Source organism: Neolamprologus brichardi, chromosome 3 (assembly GCF_056152115.1).
Source record: "Neolamprologus brichardi isolate AB-2024 chromosome 3, ASM5615211v1, whole genome shotgun sequence".
NCBI lineage: Eukaryota > Metazoa > Chordata > Actinopteri > Cichliformes > Cichlidae > Neolamprologus > Neolamprologus brichardi.
In genome coordinates this window covers 48,819,110-48,840,000 of record NC_142106.1, presented here as the reverse complement: position 1 = coordinate 48,840,000, position 20,891 = coordinate 48,819,110, and the positions used below count along the sequence as shown (strand labels likewise).

The window sequence follows — 20,891 nt, the reverse complement described above, 5'->3', positions numbered from 1 at the left end:
TTAGTACTTGGATGGGAGACTGCCTGGGAATACCTGGTGCTGTAAGCCTTTCATTTTCATGTCATTGAACTGCTTTTGATCCAGAGAAGGGGTGTATTAAAAGACCCAAAGCAGCTGCCCATTAATGAGGGCACATTAACGACATTGCTTTTGGCTGTTTTCACCAATGTCTTGTTCTGCTGGCTGAGGCCACCTACAACACACCAGGGCCAGTGCTGCTGGCCGAGGCTAACTACACCACACCAGGCCCTGTGCTGGTTCCTGAGGCCATCTTCAAAAATCCAGGGCCTGTGCTGCTGGATAAATGCTAAACTGAGTCTTTGGCTTAGGGTATGAGGCAAGCATGCAGGTAGGGTTATAGGATTGTGTTCGTAACTTCAGGTACTGGCCACCTCATCACTTGATTCCATAAATTGACACATTGTGCTGTGGGCAGCAGCTTACGGCCATACCACCCTGAGCACGCCTGACCTCGTCTGATCTCGGAAGCTAAGCAGGGCTGGGCTTGGTTAGTACTTGGATGGGAGACTGCCTGGGAATACCTGGTGCTGTAAGCCTTTCATTTTCATGTCATTGAACTGCTTTTGATCCAGAGAAGGGGTGTATTAAAAGACCCAAAGCAGCTGCCCATTAATGAGGGCACATTAACGACATTGCTTTTGGCTGTTTTCACCAATGTCTTGTTCTGCTGGCTGAGGCCACCTACAACACACCAGGGCCAGTGCTGCTGGCCGAGGCTAACTACACCACACCAGGCCCTGTGCTGGTTCCTGAGGCCATCTTCAAAAATCCAGGGCCTGTGCTGCTGGATAAATGCTAAACTGAGTCTTTGGCTTAGGGTATTAGGCAAGCATGCAGGTAGGGTTATAGGATTGTGTTCGTAACTTCAGGTACTGGCCACCTCATCACTTGATTCCATAAATTGACACATTGTGCTGTGGGCAGCAGCTTACGGCCATACCACCCTGAGCACGCCTGACCTCGTCTGATCTCGGAAGCTAAGCAGGGCTGGGCTTGGTTAGTACTTGGATGGGAGACTGCCTGGGAATACCTGGTGCTGCAAGCCTTTCATTTTCATGTCATTGAACTGCTTTTGATCCAGAGAAGGGGTGTATTAAAAGACCCAAAGCTTCTGCCCATTAATGAGGGCACATTAACGACATTGCTTTTGGCTGTTTTCACCAATGTCTTGTTCTGCTGGCTGAGGCCACCTACAACACACCAGGCCCTGTGCTGGTTCCTGAGGCCATCTTCAAAAATCCAGGGCCCGTGCTGCTGGATAAATGCTAAACTGAGTCTTTGGGTTAGGGTATTAGGCAAGCATGCAGGTAGGGTTATAGGATTGTGTTCGTAACTTCAGGTACTGGCCACCTCATCACTTGATTCCATAAATTGACACATTGTGCTGTGGGCAGCACCTTGCGGCCATACCACCCTGAGCACGCCTGACCTCGTCTGATCTCGGAAGCTAAGCAGGGCTGGGCTTGGTTAGTAATTGGATGGGAGACTGCCTGGGAATACCTGGTGCTGTAAGCCTTTCATTTTCATGTCATTGAACTGCTTTTGATCCAGAGAAGGGGTGTATTAAAAGACCCAAAGCAGCTGCCCATTAATGAGGGCACATTAACGACATTGCTTTTGGCTGTTTTCACCAATGTCTTGTTCTGCTGGCTGAGGCCACCTACAACACACCAGGGCCAGTGCTGCTGGCCGAGGCTAACTACACCACACCAGGCCCTGTGCTGGTTCCTGAGGCCATCTTCAAAAATCCAGGGCCTGTGCTGCTGGATAAATGCTAAACTGAGTCTTTGGCTTAGGGTATTAGGCAAGCATGCAGGTAGGGTTATAGGATTGTGTTCGTAACTTCAGGTACTGGCCACCTCATCACTTGATTCCATAAATTGACACATTGTGCTGTGGGCAGCAGCTTACGGCCATACCACCCTGAGCACGCCTGACCTCGTCTGATCTCGGAAGCTAAGCAGGGCTGGGCTTGGTTAGTAATTGGATGGGAGACTGTCTGGGAATACCTGGTGCTGTAAGCCTTTCATTTTCATGTCATTGAACTGCTTTTGATCCAGAGAAGGGGTGTATTAAAAGACCCAAAGCAGCTGCCCATTAATGAGGGCACATTAACGACATTGCTTTTGGCTGTTTTCACCAATGTCTTGTTCTGCTGGCTGAGGCCACCTACAACACACCAGGGCCAGTGCTGCTGGCCGAGGCTAACTACACCACACCAGGCCCTGTGCTGGTTCCTGAGGCCATCTTCAAAAATCCAGGGCCTGTGCTGCTGGATAAATGCTAAACTGAGTCTTTGGCTTAGGGTATTAGGCAAGCATGCAGGTAGGGTTATAGGATTGTGTTCGTAACTTCAGGTACTGGCCACCTCATCACTTGATTCCATAAATTGACACATTGTGCTGTGGGCAGCACCTTGCGGCCATACCACCCTGAGCACGCCTGACCTCGTCTGATCTCGGAAGCTAAGCAGGGCTGGGCTTGGTTAGTAATTGGATGGGAGACTGCCTGGGAATACCTGGTGCTGTAAGCCTTTCATTTTCATGTCATTGAACTGCTTTTGATCCAGAGAAGGGGTGTATTAAAAGACCCAAAGCAGCTGCCCATTAATGAGGGCACATTAACGACATTGCTTTTGGCTGTTTTCACCAATGTCTTGTTCTGCTGGCTGAGGCCACCTACAACACACCAGGGCCAGTGCTGCTGGCCGAGGCTAACTACACCACACCAGGCCCTGTGCTGGTTCCTGAGGCCATCTTCAAAAATCCAGGGCCTGTGCTGCTGGATAAATGCTAAACTGAGTCTTTGGCTTAGGGTATTAGGCAAGCATGCAGGTAGGGTTATAGGATTGTGTTCGTAACTTCAGGTACTGGCCACCTCATCACTTGATTCCATAAATTGACACATTGTGCTGTGGGCAGCAGCTTACGGCCATACCACCCTGAGCACGCCTGACCTCGTCTGATCTCGGAAGCTAAGCAGGGCTGGGCTTGGTTAGTAATTGGATGGGAGACTGTCTGGGAATACCTGGTGCTGTAAGCCTTTCATTTTCATGTCATTGAACTGCTTTTGATCCAGAGAAGGGGTGTATTAAAAGACCCAAAGCAGCTGCCCATTAATGAGGGCACATTAACGATATTGCTTTTGGCTGTTTTCACCAATGTCTTGTTCTGCTGGCTGAGGCCACCTACAACACACCAGGGCCAGTGCTGCTGGCCGAGGCTAACTACACCACACCAGGCCCTGTGCTGGTTCCTGAGGCCATCTTCAAAAATCCAGGGCCTGTGCTGCTGGATAAATGCTAAACTGAGTCTTTGGCTTAGGGTATTAGGCAAGCATGCAGGTAGGGTTATAGGATTGTGTTCGTAACTTCAGGTACTGGCCACCTCATCACTTGATTCCATAAATTGACACATTGTGCTGTGGGCAGCAGCTTACGGCCATACCACCCTGAGCACGCCTGACCTCGTCTGATCTCGGAAGCCAAGCAGGGCTGGGCTTGGTTAGTACTTGGATGGGAGACTGCCTGGGAATACCTGGTGCTGTAAGCCTTTCATTTTCATGTCATTGAACTGCTTTTGATCCAGAGAAGGGGTGTATTAAAAGACCCAAAGCAGCTGCCCATTAATGAGGGCACATTAACGACATTGCTTTTGGCTGTTTTCACCAATGTCTTGTTCTGCTGGCTGAGGCCACCTACAACACACCAGGGCCAGTGCTGCTGGCCGAGGCTAACTACACCACACCAGGCCCTGTGCTGGTTCCTGAGGCCATCTTCAAAAATCCAGGGCCTGTGCTGCTGGATAAATGCTAAACTGAGTCTTTGGCTTAGGGTATTAGGCAAGCATGCAGGTAGGGTTATAGGATTGTGTTCGTAACATCAGGTACTGGCCACCTCATCACTTGATTCCATAAATTGACACATTGTGCTGTGGGCAGCAGCTTACGGCCATACCACCCTGAGCACGCCTGACCTCGTCTGATCTCGGAAGCTAAGCAGGGCTGGGCTTGGTTCGTACTTGGATGGGAGACTGCCTGGGAATACCTGGTGCTGTAAGCCTTTCATTTTCATGTCATTAAACTGCTTTTGATCCAGAGAAGGGGTGTATTAAAAGACCCAAAGCAGCTGCCCATTAATGAGGGCACATTAACGACATTGCTTTTGGCTGTTTTCACCAATGTCTTGTTCTGCTGGCTGAGGCCACCTACAACACACCAGGGCCAGTGCTGCTGGCCGAGGCTAACTACACCACACCAGGCCCTGTGCTGGTTCCTGAGGCCATCTTCAAAAATCCAGGGCCTGTGCTGCTGGATAAATGCTAAACTGAGTCTTTGGCTTAGGGTATTAGGCAAGCATGCAGGTAGGGTTATAGGATTGTGTTCGTAACTTCAGGTACTGGCCACCTCATCACTTGATTCCATAAATTGACACATTGTGCTGTGGGCAGCAGCTTACGGCCATACCACCCTGAGCACGCCTGACCTCGTCTGATCTCGGAAGCTAAGTAGGGCTGGGCTTCCTTAGTACTTGGATGGGAGACTGCCTGGGAATACCTGGTGCTTTAAGCCTTTCATTTTCATGTCATTGAACTGCTTTTGATCCAGAGAAGGGGTGTATTAAATGACCCAAAGCAGCTGCCCATTAATGAGGGCACATTAACGACATTGCTTTTGGCTGTTTTCACCAATGTCTTGTTCTGCTGGCTGAGGCCACCTACAACACACCAGGGCCAGTGCTGCTGGCCGAGGCTAACTACACCACACCAGGCCCTGTGCTGGTTCCTGAGGCCATCTTCAAAAATCCAGGGCCTGTGCTGCTGGATAAATGCTAAACTGAGTCTTTGGCTTAGGGTATTAGGCAAGCATGCAGGTAGGGTTATAGGATTGTGTTCGTAACTTCAGGTACTGGCCACCTCATCACTTGATTCCATAAATTGACACATTGTGCTGTGGGCAGCAGCTTACGGCCATACCACCCTGAGCACGCCTGACCTCGTCTAATCTCGGAAGCTAAGCAGGGCTGGGCTTGGTTAGTACTTGAATGGGAGACTGCCTGGGAATACCTGGTGCTGTAAGCCTTTCATTTTCATGTCATTGAACTGCTTTTGATCCAGAGAAGGGGTGTATTAAAAGACCCAAAGCTTCTGCCCATTAATGAGGGCACATTAACGACATTGCTTTTGGCTGTTTTCACCAATGTCTTGTTCTGCTGGCTGAGGCCACCTACAACACACCAGGCCCTGTGCTGGTTCCTGAGGCCATCTTCAAAAATCCAGGGCCCGTGCTGCTGGATAAATGCTAAACTGAGTCTTTGGGTTAGGGTATTAGGCAAGCATGCAGGTAGGGTTATAGGATTGTGTTCGTAACTTCATCTACTGGCCACCTCATCACTTGATTCCATAAATTGACACATTGTGCTTCGGGCAGCAGCTTACGGCCATACCACCCTGAGCACGCCTGATCTCGGAAGCTAAGCAGGGCTGGGCTTGGTTAGTACTTGGATGGGAGACTACCTGGGAATACCTGGTGCTGTAAGCCTTTCATTTTCATGTCATTGAACTGCTTTTGATCCAGAGAAGGGGTGTATTAAAAGACCCAAAGCAGCTGCCCATTAATGAGGGCACATTAACGACATTGCTTTTGGCTGTTTTCACCAATGTCTTGTTCTGCTGGCTGAGGCCACCTACAACACACCAGGGCCAGTGATGCTGGCCGAGGCTAACTACACCACACCAGGCCCTGTGCTGGTTCCTGAGGCCATCTTCAAAAATCCAGGGCCTGTGCTGCTGGATAAATGCTAAACTGAGTCTTTGGCTTAGGGTATTAGGCAAGCATGCAGGTAGGGTTATAGGATTGTGTTCGTAACTTCAGGTACTGGCCACCTCATCACTTGATTCCATAAATTGACACATTGTGCTGTGGGCAGCAGCTTACGGCCATACCACCCTGAGCACGCCTGACCTCGTCTGATCTCGGAAGCTAAGCAGGGCTGGGCTTGGTTAGTACTTGAATGGGAGACTGCCTGGGAATACCTGGTGCTGTAAGCCTTTCATTTTCATGTCATTGAACTGCTTTTGATCCAGAGAAGGGGTGTATTAAAAGACCCAAAGCTTCTGCCCATTAATGAGGGCACATTAACGACATTGCTTTTGCCTGTTTTCACCAATGTCTTGTTCTGCTGGCTGAGGCCACCTACAACACACCAGGACCTGTGATGGTTCCTGAGGCCATCTTCAAAAATCCAGGGCCCGTGCTGCTGGATAAATGCTAAACTGAGTCTTTGGGTTAGGGTATTAGGCAAGCATGCAGGTAGGGTTATAGGATTGTGTTCGTAACTTCATCTACTGGCCACCTCATCACTTGATTCCATAAATTGACACATTGTGCTTTGGGCAGCAGCTTACGGCCATACCACCCTGAGCACGCCTGATCTCGGAAGCTAAGCAGGGCTAGGGTTGGTTAGTACTTGGATGGGAGACTGCCTGGGAATACCTGGTGCTGTAAGCCTTTCATTTTCATGTCATTGAACTGCTTTTGATCCAGAGAAGGGGTGTATTAAAAGACCCAAAGCAGCTGCCCATTAATGAGGGCACATTAACGACATTGCTTTTGGCTGTTTTCACCAATGTCTTGTTCTGCTGGCTGAGGCCACCTACAACACACCAGGGCCAGTGCTGCTGGCCGAGGCTAACTACACCACACCAGGCCCTGTGCTGGTTCCTGAGGCCATCTTCAAAAATCCAGGGCCTGTGGTGCTGGATAAATGCTAAACTGAGTCTTTGGCTTAGGGTATTAGGCAAGCCTGCAGGTAGGGTTATAGGATTGTGTTCGTAACTTCAGGTACTGGCCACCTCATCACTTGATTCCATAAATTGACACATTGTGTTCTGGGCAGCAGCTTACGGCCATACCACCCTGAGCACGCCTGACCTCGTCTTCTCTCGGAAGCGAAGCAGGGCGGAGCTTGGTTAGTACTTGGATGGGAGACTGCCTGGGAATACCTGGTGCTGTAAGCCTTTCATTTTCATGTCATTGAACTGCTTTTGATCCAGAGAAGGGGTGTATTAAAAGACCCAAAGCAGCTGCCCATTAATGAGGGCACATTAAAGACATTGCTTTTGGCTGTTTTCACCAATGTCTTGTTCTGCTGGCTGAGGCCACCTACAACACACCAGGGCCAGTGCTGCTGGCCGAGGCTAACTACACCACACCAGGCCCTGTGCTGGTTCCTGAGGCCATCTTCAAAAATCCAGGGCCTGTGCTGCTGGATGAATGCTAAACTGAGTCTTTGGCTTACGGTATTAGGCAAGCATGCAGGTAGGGTTATAGGATTGTGTTCGTAACTTCAGGTACTGGCCACCTCATCACTTGATTCCATAAATTGAAACATTGTGCTGTGGGCAGCAACTTACGGCCATACCACCCTGAGCACGCCTGACCTCGTCTGATCTCGGAAGCTAAGCAGGGCTGGGCTTGGTTAGTACTTGGATGGGAGACTAACTGGGAATACCTGGTGCTGTAAACCTTTCATTTTCATGTCATTGAACTGATTTTGATCCACAGAAGGGGTGTATTAAAAGACCCAAAGCAGCTGCCCATTAATGAGGGCACATTAACGACATTGCTTTTGGCTGTTTTCACCAATGTCTTGTTCTGCTGGCTGAGGCCACATACAACACACCAGGGCCAGTGCTGCTGGCCGAGGCTAACTACACCACACCAGGCCCTGTGCTGGTTCCTGAGACCATCTTCAATTTCCAGGTCCTGTGCTTCTGGATAAATGCTAAAATGAGTCTTTGGGTTAGGGTATTAGGCAAGCATGCAGGTAGGGTTATAGGATTGTGTTCGTAACTTCAGGTACTGGCCACCTCATCACTTGATTCCATAAATTGAAACATTGTGCTGTGGGCAGCAGCTTACGGCCATACCACCCTGAGCACGCCTGACCTCGTCTGATCTCGGAAGCTAAACAGGGCTGGGCTTGGTTAGTACTAGGATGGGAGACTAACTGGGAATACCTGGTGCTGTAAACCTTTCATTTTCATGTCATTGAACTGCTTTTGATCCAGAGAAGGGGTGTATTACAGTTTTTTCTGATTGCTTAAGCACATTTTTTGTAACTATTGGCTATTTTTTCAAAACTCTACACACAAATAAGAAAACCTGTCACCCAATTATCAAAACATTGTAGTTCTCTTGCAAAAGCAAACACAGCTAGATTAACTCTTCACACCTTCGTAAAAATGGTGTTTCCGTATCAAACAGTACACACAAGCCATCATCTACTAAGCACACAATGCGCCAACTGCACACTGATGGTATGAATAAAAAACACATCTGGCTTTTGCTTTCTCTGTGCAGAAGGTAGGCTATGTCAGTTAACTTCAAGTACTGGTGTTTATTCACACACATCAAAACAAACACAAGTGTTTATATCCAAGTATAGGATTATTTGCAATCGCCATATTGACTATATGGGTTTCTTGGTCTGCAGTGAACATGCTTCCTCTGCCCCAGCATCTGGTCGTCTAGCAATTCTGTAAAGTAACAATTTCAGTATTTTTACATCTATGGTATTGTTGTGTTTCTCATTAGCATATGGCAGTGCTACAAATCTTAGTGCAAAGTGACTGCACTAACCGATTCTCATTTCAAAATTTCCGTATGATGCTTGCTACAGTGTAGCGGCGCGAGTTAGGCTGGACCCGTTGGCCAGCTTCCCTCAGGGTCATTCCACGGTTGATTACACGGTCCACTATTGTAGCTCTGATGTCATCAGCAATTCTATGTCTTACTCTTCTTACCCTTCCTCGTCCTCCTCTCCTCCCTCCTCATCCTCCTCTTGCTCCTCCTTGTCCTTGTCGTCCTCTTTTTCCTACTTCTTCACCTCCACGTCCTCTTCCTCGGCCTCCTCTACTTCTCACTCTTCCAGCTCCCTCCATTGTTCTCCACACACAGAGCTTACCTGTATTATAGTGCTTGGGCTGATTGCAAAGTGAACTAATTATCTAAAAAAGTTTTCACATGTGACAGTGTGCCAGACAGTTGGCAAAATAGTGTAAATAATGGCCGTAAATGTGTATAGTTTTGCTAGGAGTGCGTTGATCATTTGGAAATTGAGTGCAAAGCAGTGAGTTGTGTTTACAGTTCTGCAAAAAGAGTGCTGTGCAGTGGATTGTAGCTACAGGTTTGCAAAGTGTGTGTTACAAAATGGCAAACTGAGTGCAAAGCAGTGTTTGTGCTTTTAGTTTTGCAAACTCAGTGAGTGGTTTTGCTATAAGTATTAATAGTTTTAGAAAATGTGCTATAAGAATCACAGTTAGGGTTTAAGCATTCAGCAAAAACTGTAAGAATGGAGAGTATGGAGGGAGGTTGAGTGCCATGAAGGATGGGTGGTCTGTAAACCAGTTGCGGACCAAAGCAGCCCTATGGAAACTAACATTGTCCCATATGATGACATATCGGGTCTGCTCTGGTCTCTGAACAGTGAGCATGTCATGCAAGGTGTCCAGGAATGCAATAATGTGTGCAGTGTTGTATGGGCCTATGGTTGCATGATGGTGAACAACACCATTTTGGCTTATAGCTGCACACATGGTTATGTTACCACCACGTTGTCCTGGGACATTGATGATGGCACGGTGTCCAATTATGTTCCTGCCACGTCTCCTGGTTTTACTGAGGTTAAAACCGGCCTCATCTACAAAAAGTAGCTCATGTCCCGTTGCATCTGCTTCTAGTTCCATCACTCTCTGGACAAGACAAAACAAATGCAACACATCAGGCCCATGCACAGCACTACAGTATGCACTTCCAAATTCAGAACCAATGACACTAGCTTACCTGCACATAGTCATATCGCAGTTGCTTTACAAGTTCTGTGTTTCTCTCGAAAGGAACTCTGTAAATTTGCTTCATTCTTATTCTGTGGCGCGCAAGTACACGACTTAGTGCAGAAATGCTTGCACTGTGTATATTTTGAAAGATGGTGTCATTATCAATTATGCGCTGCTGTATTTCGCGCAGTCTTATTGCATTATTGGCAATCACCATGTTCACTATATGGGTCTCTTGCTCTGGAGTGAACATTCTGCCTCTGCCCCCAACATCTGGACGTCTAGCAATTCTGTAAAGTAACAATTTCAGTATTTTTGCATGTATGGTACTGTTGTCTTTCTCATTAGAGTATGGCAGCGCTACAAAGTACTTACCGATTCTCATTTCGAAATGTCCTAATGATGCTTGCCACAGTGTAGCGGCTCAGTTTAGGCTGAACCCGTTGGCCAGCTTCCCTCAGGGTCATCCCATGGTTGATGACATGGTCCACTATTGTAGCTCTGATGTCATCAGTTATTCTGTTTCTTACTCTTCTTACCCTTCCTCTTTCCCCTCCTCGTCCTCTTCTTGCTCCTCCTTGTCCTCTTCCTCTAACTTCCTCTAACCCTCTTGCTTCTTCACCTCCATGTCCTCTTCCTCCAACTTCTTCACCTCCACGTCCTCTTCCTCAAACTTCTTCACCTCCACGTCCTCTTCCTCCAACTTCTTCACCTCCACGTCCTCTCCCTCGGCCTCCTCTGATTCTCACTCTTCTCACTCTTACTGCTCCTTCCATTGTACTCCACATAGACAGCTTACCTGTGGCCTGTTTATAGTGCTTAGGCTGATTGCAAAGTGAACTAATTATCTAAAAAAGTTTTCACATGTGACAGTGTGCCAGAAAGTTGGCAAAATAGTGTAAATAATAGCCTTAAATGTGTATAGTTTTGGTAGGAGTGCGTTGATCATTTGGAAATTGAGTGTAAAGCAGTGAGTTGTGTTTACAGTTCTGCAAAAAGAGTGCTGTGCAGTTGATTGTAGCTACAGGTTTGCAAAGTGTGTGTTACAAAATGGCAAACTGAGTGCAAAGCAGTATTTGTGCTTTTAGTTTTGCAAACTCAGTGAGTGGTTTTGCTATAAGTATTAATAGTTTTAGAAATTGTGCTATAAGAATCACAGTTAGGGTTTAAGCATTCAGAAAAAACTGTAAAAGACCCAAAGCAGATGCCCATTAATGAGGGCACATTAACAACATTGCTTTTGGCTGTTTTCACCAATGTCTTGTTCTGCTGGCCGAGGCTAACTACACCACACCAGGCCCTGTGCTGGTTCCTGAGGCCATCTTCAAAAATCCAGGGCCTGTGCTGCTGGATAAATGCTAAACTGAGTCTTTGGCTTAGGGTATTAGGCAAGCATGCAGGTAGGGTTATAGGATTGTGTTCGTAACTTCAGGTACTGGCCACCTCATCACTTGATTCCATAAATTGACACATTGTGCTGTGGGCAGCAGCTTACGGCCATACCACCCTGAGCACGCCTGACCTCGTCTGATCTCGGAAACTAAGCAGGGCTGGGCTTGGTTAGTACTTGGATGGGAGACTGCCTGGGAATACCTGGTGCTTTAAGCCTTTCATTTTCATGTCATTGAACTGCTTTTGATCCAGAGAAGGGGTGTATTAAAAGACCCAAAGCAGCTGCCCATTAATGAGGGCACATTAACGACATTGCTTTTGGCTGTTTTCACAAAGTTCTTGTTCTGCTGGCTGAGGCCACCTACAACACACCAGGGCCAGTGCTGCTGGCCGAGGCTAACTACACCACACCAGGCCCTGTGCTCGTTCCTGAGGCCATCTTCAAAAATCCAGGGCCTGTGCTGCTGGATAAATGCTAAACTGAGTCTTTGGCTTAGGGTATTAGGCAAGCATGCAGGTAGGGTTATAGGATTGTGTTCGTAACTTCAGGTACTGGCCACCTCATCACTTGATTCCATAAATTGACACATTGTGCTGTGGGCAGCAGCTTACGGCCATACCACCCTGAGCACGCCTGATCTCGGAAGCTAAGCAGGGCTGGGCTTGGTTAGTACTTGGATGGGAGACTGCCTGGGAATACCTGGTGCTGTAAGCCTTTCATTTTCATGTCATTGAACTGCTTTTGATCCAGAGAAGGGGTGTATTAAAAGACCCAAAGCAGCTGCCCATTAATGAGGGCACATTAACGACATTGCTTTTGGCTGTTTTCACAAAGTTCTTGTTCTGCTGGCTGAGGCCACCTACAACACACCAGGGCCAGTGCTGCTGGCCGAGGCTAACTACACCACACCAGGCCCTGTGCTCGTTCCTGAGGCCATCTTCAAAAATCCAGGGCCTGTGCTGCTGGATAAATGCTAAACTGAGTCTTTGGCTTAGGGTATTAGGCAAGCATGCAGGTAGGGTTATAGGATTGTGTTCGTAACTTCAGGTACTGGCCACCTCATCACTTGATTCCATAAATTGACACATTGTGCTGTGGGCAGCAGCTTACGGCCATACCACCCTGAGCACGCCTGATCTCGGAAGCTAAGCAGGGCTGGGCTTGGTTAGTACTTGGATGGGAGACTGCCTGGGAATACCTGGTGCTGTAAGCCTTTCATTTTCATGTCATTGAACTGCTTTTGATCCAGAGAAGGGCTGTATTAAAAGACCCAAAGCAGCTGCCCATTAATGAGGGCACATTAACGACATTGCTTTTGGCTGTTTTCACCAATGTCTTGTTCTGCTGGCTGAGGCCACCTACAACACACCAGGGCCAGTGTTGTTGGCCGAGGCTAACTACACCACACCAGGCCCTGTGCTGGTTCCTGAGGCCATCTTCAAAAATCCAGGGCCTGTGCTGCTGGATAAATGCTAAACTGAGTCTTTGGGTTAGGGTATTAGGCAAGCATGCAGGTAGGGTTATAGGATTGTGTTCGTAACTTCAGGTACTGGCCACCTCATCACTTGATTCCATAAATTGACACATTGTGTTCTGGGCAGCAGCTTACGGCCATACCACCCTGAGCACGCCTGACCTCGTCTTCTCTCGGAAGCTAAGCAGGGCTGGGCTTGGTTAGTACTTGGATGGGAGACTGCCTGGGAATACCTGGTGCTGTAAGCCTTTCATTTTCATGTCATTGAACTGCTTTTGATCCAGAGAAGGGGTGTATTAAAAGACCCAAAGCAGCTGCCCATTAATGAGGGCACATTAAAGACATTGCTTTTGGCTGTTTTCACCAATGTCTTGTTCTGCTGGCTGAGGCCACCTACAACACACCAGGGCCAGTGCTGCTGGCCGAGGCTTACTACACCACACCAGGCCCTGTGCTGGTTCCTGAGGCCATCTTCAAAAATCCAGGGCCTGTGCTGCTGGATGAATGCTAAACTGAGTCTTTGGCTTAGGGTATTAGGCAAGCATGCAGGTAGGGTTATAGGATTGTGTTCGTAACTTCAGGTAATGGCCACCTCATCACTTGATTCCATAAATTGACACATTGTGCTGTGGGCAGCAGCTTACGGCCATACCGCCCTGAGCACGCCTGACCTCGTCTGATCTCGGAAGCTAAGCAGGGCTGGGCTTGGTTAGTACTTGGATGGGAGACTGCCTGGGAATACCTGGTGCTGTAAGCCTTTCATTTTCATGTCATTGAACTGCTTTTGATTCAGAGAAGGGGTGTATTAAAAGACCCAAAGCAGCTTCCCATTAATGAGGGCACATTAACAACATTGCTTTTGGCTGTTTTCACCAATGTCTTGTTCTGCTGGCTGAGGCCACCTACAACACACCAGGGCAAGTGCTGCTGGCCAAGGCTAACTACACCACACCAGGCCCTGTGCTGGTTCCTGAGGCCATCTTCAAAAATCCAGGTCCTGTGCTGCTGGATAAATGCTAAACTGAGTCTTTGGGTTAGGGTATGAGGCAAGCATGCAGGTAGGTTTATAGGATTGTGTTCGTAACTTCAGGTACTGGCCACCTCATCACTTGATTCCATAAATTGACACATTGTGCTGTGGGCAGCAGCTTAAAGGCCATACCACCCTGAGCACGCCTGACCTCGTCTGATCTCGGAAGCTAAGCAGGGCTGGGCTTGGTTAGTACTTGGATGGGAGACTGCCTGGGAATACCTGGTGCTGTAAGCCTTTCATTTTCATGTCATTAAACTGCTTTTGATCCAGAGAAGGGGTGTATTAAAATACCCAAAGCAGCTGCGCATTAATGAGGGCACATTAACGACATTGCTTTCGCTGTTTTCACCAATGTCTTGTTCTGCTGGCTGAGGCCACCTACAACACACCAGGCCCTGTGCTGGTTCCTGAGGCCATCTTCAAAAATCCAGGGCCTGTGCTGCTGGATAAATGCTAAACTGAGTCTTTGGCTTAGGGTATTAGGCAAGCATGCAGGTAGGGTTATAGGATTGTGTTTGTAACTTCAGGTACTGGCCACCTCATCACTTGATTCCATAAATTGACACATTCTGCTGTGGGCAGCACCTTACGGCCATACCACCCAGAGCACGCCTGACCTCGTCTGATCTCGGAAGTTAAGCAGGCCTGGGCTTGGTTAGTACTTGGATGGGAGACTGCCTGGGAATACCTGGTGCTGTAAGCCTTTCATTTTCATGTCATTGAACTGCTTTTGATCCAGAGAAGGGGTGTATTAAAAGACCCAAAGCAGCTGCCCATTAATGAGGGCACATTAACGACATTGCTTTTGGCTGTTTTCACCAATGTCTTGTTCTGCTGGCTGAGGCCACCTACAACACACCAGGGCCAGTGCTGCTGGCCGAGGCTAACTACACCACACCAGGCCCTGTGCTGGTTCCTGAGGCCATCTTCAAAAATCCAGGGCCTGTGCTGCTGGATAAATGCTAAACTGAGTCTTTGGCTTAGGGTATTAGGCAAGCCTGCAGGTAGGGTTATAGGATTGTGTTCGTAACTTCAGGTACTGGCCACCTCATCACTTGATTCCATAAATTGACACATTGTGCTGTGGGCAGCAGCTTACGGCCATACCACCCTGAGCACGCCTGACCTCGTCTTCTCTCGGAAGCTAAGCAGGGCTGGGCTTGGTTAGTACTTGGATGGGAGACTGCCTGGGAATACCTGGTGCTGTAAGCCTTTCATTTTCATGTCATTGAACTGCTTTTGATCCAGAGAAGGGGTGTATTAAAAGACCCAAAGCAGCTGCCCATTAATGAGGGCACATTAAAGACATTGCTTTTGGCTGTTTTCACCAATGTCTTGTTCTGCTGGCTGAGGCCACCTACAACACACCAGGGCCAGTGCTGCTGGCCGAGGCTTACTACACCACACCAGGCCCTGTGCTGGTTCCTGAGGCCATCTTCAAAAATCCAGGGCCTGTGCTGCTGGATGAATGCTAAACTGAGTCTTTGGCTTAGGGTATTAGGCAAGCATGCAGGTAGGGTTATAGGATTGTGTTCGTAACTTCAGGTAATGGCCACCTCATCACTTGATTCCATAAATTGACACATTGTGCTGTGGGCAGCAGCTTACGGCCATACCACCCTGAGCACGCCTGACCTCGTCTGATCTCGGAAGCTAAGCAGGGTTGGGCTTGGTTAGTACTTGGATGGGAGACATCCTGGGAATACCTGGTGCTGTAAGCCTTTCATTTTCATGTCATTGAACTCCTTTTGATTCAGAGAAGGGGTGTATTAAAAGACCCAAAGCAGCTGCCCATTAATGAGGGCACATTAACGACATTGCTTTTGGCTGTTTTCACCAATGTCTTGTTCTGCTGGCTGAGGCCACCTACAACACACCAGGGCAAGTGCTGCTGGCCAAAGCTAACTACACCACACCAGGCCCTGTGCTGGTTCCTGAGGCCATCTTCAAAAATCCAGGGCCTGTGCTGCTGGATGAATGCTAAACTGAGTCTTTGGCTTAGGGTATTAGGCAAGCATGCAGGTAGGTTTATAGGATTGTGTTCGTAACTTCAGGTACTGGCCACCTCATCACTTGATTCCATAAATTGACACATTGTGCTGTGGGCAGCACCTTACGGCCATACCACCCTGAGCACGCCTGACCTCGTCTGATCTCGGAAGCTAAGCAGGGCTGGGCTTGGATAGTACTTGGATGGGAGACTGCCTGGGAATACCTGGTGCTGTAAGCCTTTCATTTTCATGTCATTGAACTGCTTTTAATTCAGAGAAGGGGTGTATTAAAAGACCCAAAGCAGCTGCCCATTAATGAGGGCACATTAACGACATTGCTTTTGGCTGTTTTCACCAATGTCTTGTTCTGCTGGCTGAGGCCACCTACAACACACCAGGGCAAGTGCTGCTGGCCAAGGCTAACTACACCACACCAGGCCCTGTGCTGGTTCCTGAGGCCATCTTCAAAAATCCAGGTCCTGTGCTGCTGGATAAATGCTAAACTGAGTCTTTGGGTTAGGGTATGAGGCAAGCATGCAGGTAGGGTTATAGGATTGTGTTCGTAACTTCAGGTACTGGCCACCTCATCACTTGATTCCATAAATTAACACATTGTGCTGTGGGCAGCAGCTTACGGCCATACCACCCTGAGCACGCCTGACCTCGTCTGATCTCGGAAGCTAAGCAGGGCTGGGCTTGGTTAGTACTTGGATGGGAGACTGCCTGGGAATACCTGGTGCTGTAAGCCTTTCATTTTCATGTCATTGAACTGCTTTTGATCCAGAGAAGGGGTGTATTAAAAGACCCAAAGCAGCTGCCCATTAATGAGGGCACATTAACGACATTGCTTTTGGCTGTTTTCACCAATGTCTTGTTCTGCTGGCTGAGGCCACCTACAACACACCAGGGCCAGTGCTGCTGGCCGAGGCTAACTACACCACACCAGGCCCTGTGCTGGTTCCTGAGGCCATCTTCAAAAATCCAGGGCCTGTGCTGCTGGATAAATGCTAAACTGAGTCTTTGGCTTAGGGTATTAGGCAAGCCTGCAGGTAGGGTTATAGGATTGTGTTCGTAACTTCAGGTACTGGCCACCTCATCACTTGATTCCATAAATTGACACATTGTGTTCTGGGCAGCAGCTTACGGCCATACCACCCGGAGCACACCTGACCTCGTCTTCTCTCGGAAGCTAAGCAGGGCTGGGCTTGGTTAGTACTTGGATGGGAGACTGCCTGGGAATACCTGGTGCTTTAAGCCTTTCATTTTCATGTCATTGAACTGCTTTTAATCCAGAGAAGGTGTGTATTAAAAGACCCAAAGCAGCTGCACATTAATGAGGGCACATTAATGAGGGCACATTAACGACATTGCTTTTGGCTGTTTTCACCAATGTCTTGTTCTGCTGGCTGAGGCCACCTACAACACACCATTGCCAATGCTGCTGGCCGAGGCTAACCACACCACACCAGGCCCTGTGCTGGTTCCTGAGGCCATCTTCAAAAATCCAGGGCCTGTGCTGCTGGATAAATGCTAAACTGAGTCTTTGGCTTAGGGTATTAGGCAAGCATGCAGGTAGGGTTATAGGATTGTGTTCGTAACTTCAGGTACTGGCCACCTCATCACTTGATTCCATAAATTGACACATTGTGCTGTGGGCAGCAGCTTACGGCCATACCACCCTGAGCACGCCTGACCTCGTCTGATCTCGGAAGCTAAGCAGGGCTGGGCTTGGTTAGTACTTGGATGGGAGACTGCCTGGGAATACCTGGTGCTGTAAGCCTTTTATTTTCATGTCATTGAACTGCTTTTGATCCAGAGAAGGGGTGTATTAAAAGACCCAAAGCAGCTGCCCATTAATGAGGGCACATTAACGACATTGCTTTTGGCTGTTTTCACCAATGTCTTGTTCTGCTGGCTGAGGCCACCTACAACACACCAGGGCCAGTGCTGCTGGCCGAGGCTAACTACACCACACCAGGCCCTGTGCTGGTTCCTGAGGCCATCTTCAAAAATCCAGGGCCTGTGCTGCTGGATAAATGCTAAACTGAGTCTTTGGCTTAGGGTATTAGGCAAGCATGCAGGTAGGGTTATAGGATTGTGTTCGTAACTTCAGGTACTGGCCACCTCATCACTTGATTCCATAAATTGACACATTGTGCTGTGGGCAGCAGCTTACGGCCATACCACCCTGAGCACGCCTGACCTCGTCTGATCTCGGAAGCTAAGCAGGGCTGGGCTTGGTTAGTACTTGGATGGGAGACTGCCTGGGAATACCTGGTGCTGTAAGCCTTTCATTTTCATGTCATTGAACTGCTTTTGATCCAGAGAAGGGGTGTATTAAAAGACCCAAAGCACCTGCCCATTAATGAGGGCACATTAACAACATTGCTTTTGGCTGTTTTCACCAATGTCTTGTTCTGCTGGCTCAGGACACCTACAACACACCAGGACCTGTGCTGCTGGCCGAGGCTAACTACACCACACCATGCCCTGTGCTGGTTCCTGAGGCCATCTTCAAAAATCCAGGGCCTGTGCTGCTGGAAAAATGCTAAACTGAGTCTTTGGGTTAGGGTATTAGGCAAGCATGCAGGTAGGGTTATAGGATTGTGTTCGTAACTTCAGGTACTGGCCACCTCATCACTTGATTCCATAAATTGACACATTGTGCTGTGGGCAGCAGCTTACGGCCATACCACCCTGAGCACGCCTGACCTCGTCTGATCTCGGAAGCTAAGCAGGGCTGGGCTTGGTTAGTACTTGGATGGGAGAATACCTGGTGCTGTAAGCCTTTCATTTTCATGTCATTGAACTGCTTTTGATCCAGAGAAGGGGTGTATTAAAAGACCCAAAGCAGCTGCCCATTAATGAGGGCACATTAACGACATTGCTTTTGGCTGTTTTCACCAATGTCTTGTTCTGCTGGCTGAGGCCACCTACAACACACCAGGGCCAGTGCTGCTGGCCGAGGCTAACTACACCACACCAGGCCCTGAGCTGGTTCCTGAGGCCATCTTCAAAAATCCAGGGCCTGTGCTGCTGGATAAATGCTAAACTGAGTCTTTGGCGTAGGGTTAATTGGCAAGCATGCAGGTAAGGTTATAGGATTGTGTTCGTAACTTCAGGTACTGGCCACCTCATCACTTGATTCCATAAATTGACACATTGTGCTGTGGGCAGCAGCTTACGGCCATACCACCCTGAGCACGCCTGACCTCGTCAGATCTCGGAAGCTAAGCAGGGCTGGGCTTGGTTAGTACTTTGATGGGAGACTGCCTGGGAATACCTGGTGCTGTAAGCCTCTCATTTCCATGTCACTGAACTGCTTTTGATCCAGAGAAGGGGTGTATTAAAAGACCCAAAGCAGCTGCCCATTAATGAGGGCACATTAACGACATTGCTTTTGGCTGTTTTCACCAATGTCTTGTTCTGCTGGCTGAGGCCACCTACAACACACCAGGGCCAGTGCTGCTGGCCGAGGCTAACTACACCACACCAGGCCCTGTGCTGGTTCCTGAGGCCATCTTCAAAAATCCAGGGCCTGTGCTGCTGGATAAATGCTAAACTGAGTCTTTGGCTTAGGGTATTAGGCAAGCATGCAGGTAGGGTTATAGGATTGTGTTCGTAACTTCAGGTACTGGCCACCTCATCACTTGATTCCATAAATTGACACATTGTGCTGTGGCCAGCAGCTTACGGCCATACCACCCTGAGCATGCCTGATCTCGGAAGTTAAGCAGGGCTGGGCTTGGTTAGTACTTGGATGGGAGACTGCCTGGGAATACCTGGTGCTGTAAGCCTTTCATGTCATTGAACTGCTTTTGATCCAGAGAAGGGGTGTATTAAAAGACCCAATGCAGCTGCCCATTAATGAGGGCACATTAACGACATTGCTTTTGGCTGTTTTCACCAATGTCTTGTTCTGTTGGCTGAGGCCACCTACAACACACCAGGGCCAGTGCTGCTGGCCGAGGCTAACTACACCACACCAGGCCCTTTGCTGGTTCCTGAGGCCATCTTCAAAAATCCAGGGCCTGTGCTGCTGGATAAATGCTAAACTGAGTCTTTGGGTTAGGGTATTAGGCAAGCATGCAGGTAGGGTTATAGGATTGTGTTCGTAACTTCAGGTACTGGCCACCTCATCACTTGATTCCATAAATTGACACATTGTGCTGTGGGCAGCAGCTTACGGCCATACCACCCTGAGCACGCCTGACCTCGTCTGATCTTGGAAGCTAAGCAGGGCTGGGCTTGGTTAGTACTTGGATGGTAGACTGCCTGGGAATACCTGGTGCTGTAAGCCTTTCATTTTCATGTCATTGAACTGCTTTTGATCCAGAGAAGGGGTGTATTAAAAGACCCAAAGCAGCTGCCCATTAATGAGCGCACATTAACGACATTGCTTTTGGCTGTTTTCACCAATGTCTTGTTCTGCTGGCTGAGGCCACCTACAACACACCAGGGCCAGTGCTGCTGGCCGAGGCTAACTACACCACACCAGGCCGTGTGCTGGTTCCTGAGGCCATCTTCAAAAATCCAGGGCCTGTGCTGCTGGATAAATGCTAAACTGAGTCTTTGGCTTAGGGTATTAGGCAAGCATGCAGGTAGGGTTATAGGATTGTGTTCGTAACTTCAGGTACTGACCACCTCATCACTTGATTCCATAAATTGACACATTGTGCTGTGGGCAGCAGCTTACGGCCGTACCATCCTGAGCACGCCTGACCTTGTCTGATATCGGAAGCTAAGCAGGGCTGGGTTTGGTTAGTACTTGGATGGGAGACTGCCTGGGAATACCTGGTGCTGTAAGCCTTTCATTTTCATGTCATTGAACTGCTTTTGATTCAGAGAAGGGGTGTATTAAAAGACGCAAAGCAGCTGCCCATTAATGAGGGCACATTAACGACATTGCTTTTGGCTGTTTTCACCAATGTCTTGTTCTGCTGGCTGAGGCCACCTACAACACACCAGGGCCAGTGCTGCTGGCCGAGGCTAACTACACCACACCAGGCCCTGTGCTGGTTCCTGAGGCCATCTTCAAAAATCCAGGGCCCGTGCTGCTGGATAAATGCTAAACTGAGTCTTTGGGTTAGGGTATTAGGCAAGCATGCAGGTAGGGTTATAGGATTGTGTTCGTAACTTCAGG

The 20,891-nt window shown here is 48.6% G+C and overlaps 2 protein-coding genes, 7 non-coding genes and 29 pseudogenes across 9 annotated transcripts in view; 36 read left to right on the top strand and 2 right to left on the bottom strand.

The window, feature by feature from the left end:
• Positions 1 to 48, top strand: part of LOC148105118 (5S ribosomal RNA) — a 119-nt gene extending 71 nt beyond the window's left edge. The window contains exon 1 of the ribosomal RNA XR_015718815.1: positions 1 to 48. This exon is cut by the window's left edge and continues 71 nt beyond it. This is a non-coding gene — a ribosomal RNA (5S ribosomal RNA).
• Positions 1 to 6,252, bottom strand: part of LOC148105105 (uncharacterized) — a 29,979-nt gene extending 23,727 nt beyond the window's left edge. Inside the window, exon 1 of the mRNA XM_087838362.1 lies at positions 6,225 to 6,252. Coding sequence (XP_087694488.1) covers positions 6,225 to 6,252 — 28 coding nt within the window. The remainder of the gene's footprint in view (positions 1 to 6,224) is intronic.
• LOC148105117 (5S ribosomal RNA) lies at positions 439 to 557 on the top strand. Its single transcript, XR_015718814.1, has one exon. It is a non-coding gene; the product is annotated as a 5S ribosomal RNA (ribosomal RNA).
• LOC148105116 (5S ribosomal RNA) lies at positions 948 to 1,066 on the top strand (annotated as a pseudogene).
• Positions 1,418 to 1,536, top strand: LOC148105115 (5S ribosomal RNA; annotated as a pseudogene).
• Positions 1,927 to 2,045, top strand: LOC148105114 (5S ribosomal RNA; annotated as a pseudogene).
• On the top strand, positions 2,436 to 2,554 carry LOC148105113 (5S ribosomal RNA; annotated as a pseudogene).
• Positions 2,945 to 3,063, top strand: LOC148105112 (5S ribosomal RNA; annotated as a pseudogene).
• Positions 3,454 to 3,572, top strand: LOC148105111 (5S ribosomal RNA; annotated as a pseudogene).
• On the top strand, positions 3,963 to 4,081 carry LOC148105110 (5S ribosomal RNA; annotated as a pseudogene).
• LOC148105109 (5S ribosomal RNA) lies at positions 4,472 to 4,590 on the top strand (annotated as a pseudogene).
• On the top strand, positions 4,981 to 5,099 carry LOC148105108 (5S ribosomal RNA; annotated as a pseudogene).
• On the top strand, positions 5,451 to 5,559 carry LOC148105107 (5S ribosomal RNA; annotated as a pseudogene).
• Positions 5,950 to 6,068, top strand: LOC148105106 (5S ribosomal RNA; annotated as a pseudogene).
• Positions 6,253 to 6,419: 167 nt separating the features above from the next.
• LOC148105104 (5S ribosomal RNA) lies at positions 6,420 to 6,528 on the top strand (annotated as a pseudogene).
• Positions 6,529 to 6,918: 390 nt separating this feature from the next.
• Positions 6,919 to 7,037, top strand: LOC148105103 (5S ribosomal RNA; annotated as a pseudogene).
• Positions 7,038 to 7,427: 390 nt separating this feature from the next.
• LOC148105102 (5S ribosomal RNA) lies at positions 7,428 to 7,546 on the top strand (annotated as a pseudogene).
• A 389-nt stretch (positions 7,547 to 7,935) lies between these two features.
• Positions 7,936 to 8,054, top strand: LOC148105101 (5S ribosomal RNA; annotated as a pseudogene).
• A 1,293-nt stretch (positions 8,055 to 9,347) lies between these two features.
• Positions 9,348 to 10,485, bottom strand: LOC148105100 (uncharacterized). The gene is made up of 4 exons (XM_087838361.1): positions 10,464 to 10,485; positions 10,233 to 10,410; positions 9,865 to 10,147; positions 9,348 to 9,773 (listed from the first exon to the last, which is right to left on the bottom strand). The coding sequence occupies exons 1-4, from the start codon at positions 10,483 to 10,485 to the stop codon at positions 9,348 to 9,350; spliced, it is 909 nt and encodes a 302-aa protein (XP_087694487.1).
• An 861-nt stretch (positions 10,486 to 11,346) lies between these two features.
• Positions 11,347 to 11,465, top strand: LOC148105099 (5S ribosomal RNA; annotated as a pseudogene).
• A 390-nt stretch (positions 11,466 to 11,855) lies between these two features.
• LOC148105098 (5S ribosomal RNA) lies at positions 11,856 to 11,964 on the top strand (annotated as a pseudogene).
• Positions 11,965 to 12,354: 390 nt separating this feature from the next.
• LOC148105097 (5S ribosomal RNA) lies at positions 12,355 to 12,463 on the top strand (annotated as a pseudogene).
• A 390-nt stretch (positions 12,464 to 12,853) lies between these two features.
• Positions 12,854 to 12,972, top strand: LOC148105096 (5S ribosomal RNA; annotated as a pseudogene).
• Positions 12,973 to 13,362: 390 nt separating this feature from the next.
• On the top strand, positions 13,363 to 13,481 carry LOC148105095 (5S ribosomal RNA). The gene has a single exon (XR_015718700.1). It is a non-coding gene; the product is annotated as a 5S ribosomal RNA (ribosomal RNA).
• Positions 13,482 to 13,872: 391 nt separating this feature from the next.
• LOC148105094 (5S ribosomal RNA) lies at positions 13,873 to 13,991 on the top strand (annotated as a pseudogene).
• A 350-nt stretch (positions 13,992 to 14,341) lies between these two features.
• On the top strand, positions 14,342 to 14,460 carry LOC148105093 (5S ribosomal RNA; annotated as a pseudogene).
• A 390-nt stretch (positions 14,461 to 14,850) lies between these two features.
• Positions 14,851 to 14,969, top strand: LOC148105092 (5S ribosomal RNA; annotated as a pseudogene).
• Positions 14,970 to 15,359: 390 nt separating this feature from the next.
• On the top strand, positions 15,360 to 15,478 carry LOC148105091 (5S ribosomal RNA; annotated as a pseudogene).
• A 390-nt stretch (positions 15,479 to 15,868) lies between these two features.
• On the top strand, positions 15,869 to 15,987 carry LOC148105090 (5S ribosomal RNA; annotated as a pseudogene).
• A 390-nt stretch (positions 15,988 to 16,377) lies between these two features.
• On the top strand, positions 16,378 to 16,496 carry LOC148105089 (5S ribosomal RNA). Its single transcript, XR_015718813.1, has one exon. It is a non-coding gene; the product is annotated as a 5S ribosomal RNA (ribosomal RNA).
• A 390-nt stretch (positions 16,497 to 16,886) lies between these two features.
• LOC148105088 (5S ribosomal RNA) lies at positions 16,887 to 17,005 on the top strand (annotated as a pseudogene).
• A 404-nt stretch (positions 17,006 to 17,409) lies between these two features.
• On the top strand, positions 17,410 to 17,528 carry LOC148105087 (5S ribosomal RNA). Its single transcript, XR_015718812.1, has one exon. It is a non-coding gene; the product is annotated as a 5S ribosomal RNA (ribosomal RNA).
• Positions 17,529 to 17,918: 390 nt separating this feature from the next.
• On the top strand, positions 17,919 to 18,037 carry LOC148105086 (5S ribosomal RNA). Its single transcript, XR_015718811.1, has one exon. It is a non-coding gene; the product is annotated as a 5S ribosomal RNA (ribosomal RNA).
• A 390-nt stretch (positions 18,038 to 18,427) lies between these two features.
• Positions 18,428 to 18,536, top strand: LOC148105085 (5S ribosomal RNA; annotated as a pseudogene).
• Positions 18,537 to 18,927: 391 nt separating this feature from the next.
• LOC148105084 (5S ribosomal RNA) lies at positions 18,928 to 19,046 on the top strand. The gene has a single exon (XR_015718925.1). It is a non-coding gene; the product is annotated as a 5S ribosomal RNA (ribosomal RNA).
• Positions 19,047 to 19,436: 390 nt separating this feature from the next.
• LOC148105083 (5S ribosomal RNA) lies at positions 19,437 to 19,545 on the top strand (annotated as a pseudogene).
• A 384-nt stretch (positions 19,546 to 19,929) lies between these two features.
• Positions 19,930 to 20,048, top strand: LOC148105082 (5S ribosomal RNA; annotated as a pseudogene).
• A 390-nt stretch (positions 20,049 to 20,438) lies between these two features.
• On the top strand, positions 20,439 to 20,557 carry LOC148105081 (5S ribosomal RNA; annotated as a pseudogene).
• The last annotated feature ends 334 nt before the right edge of the window (positions 20,558 to 20,891 follow it).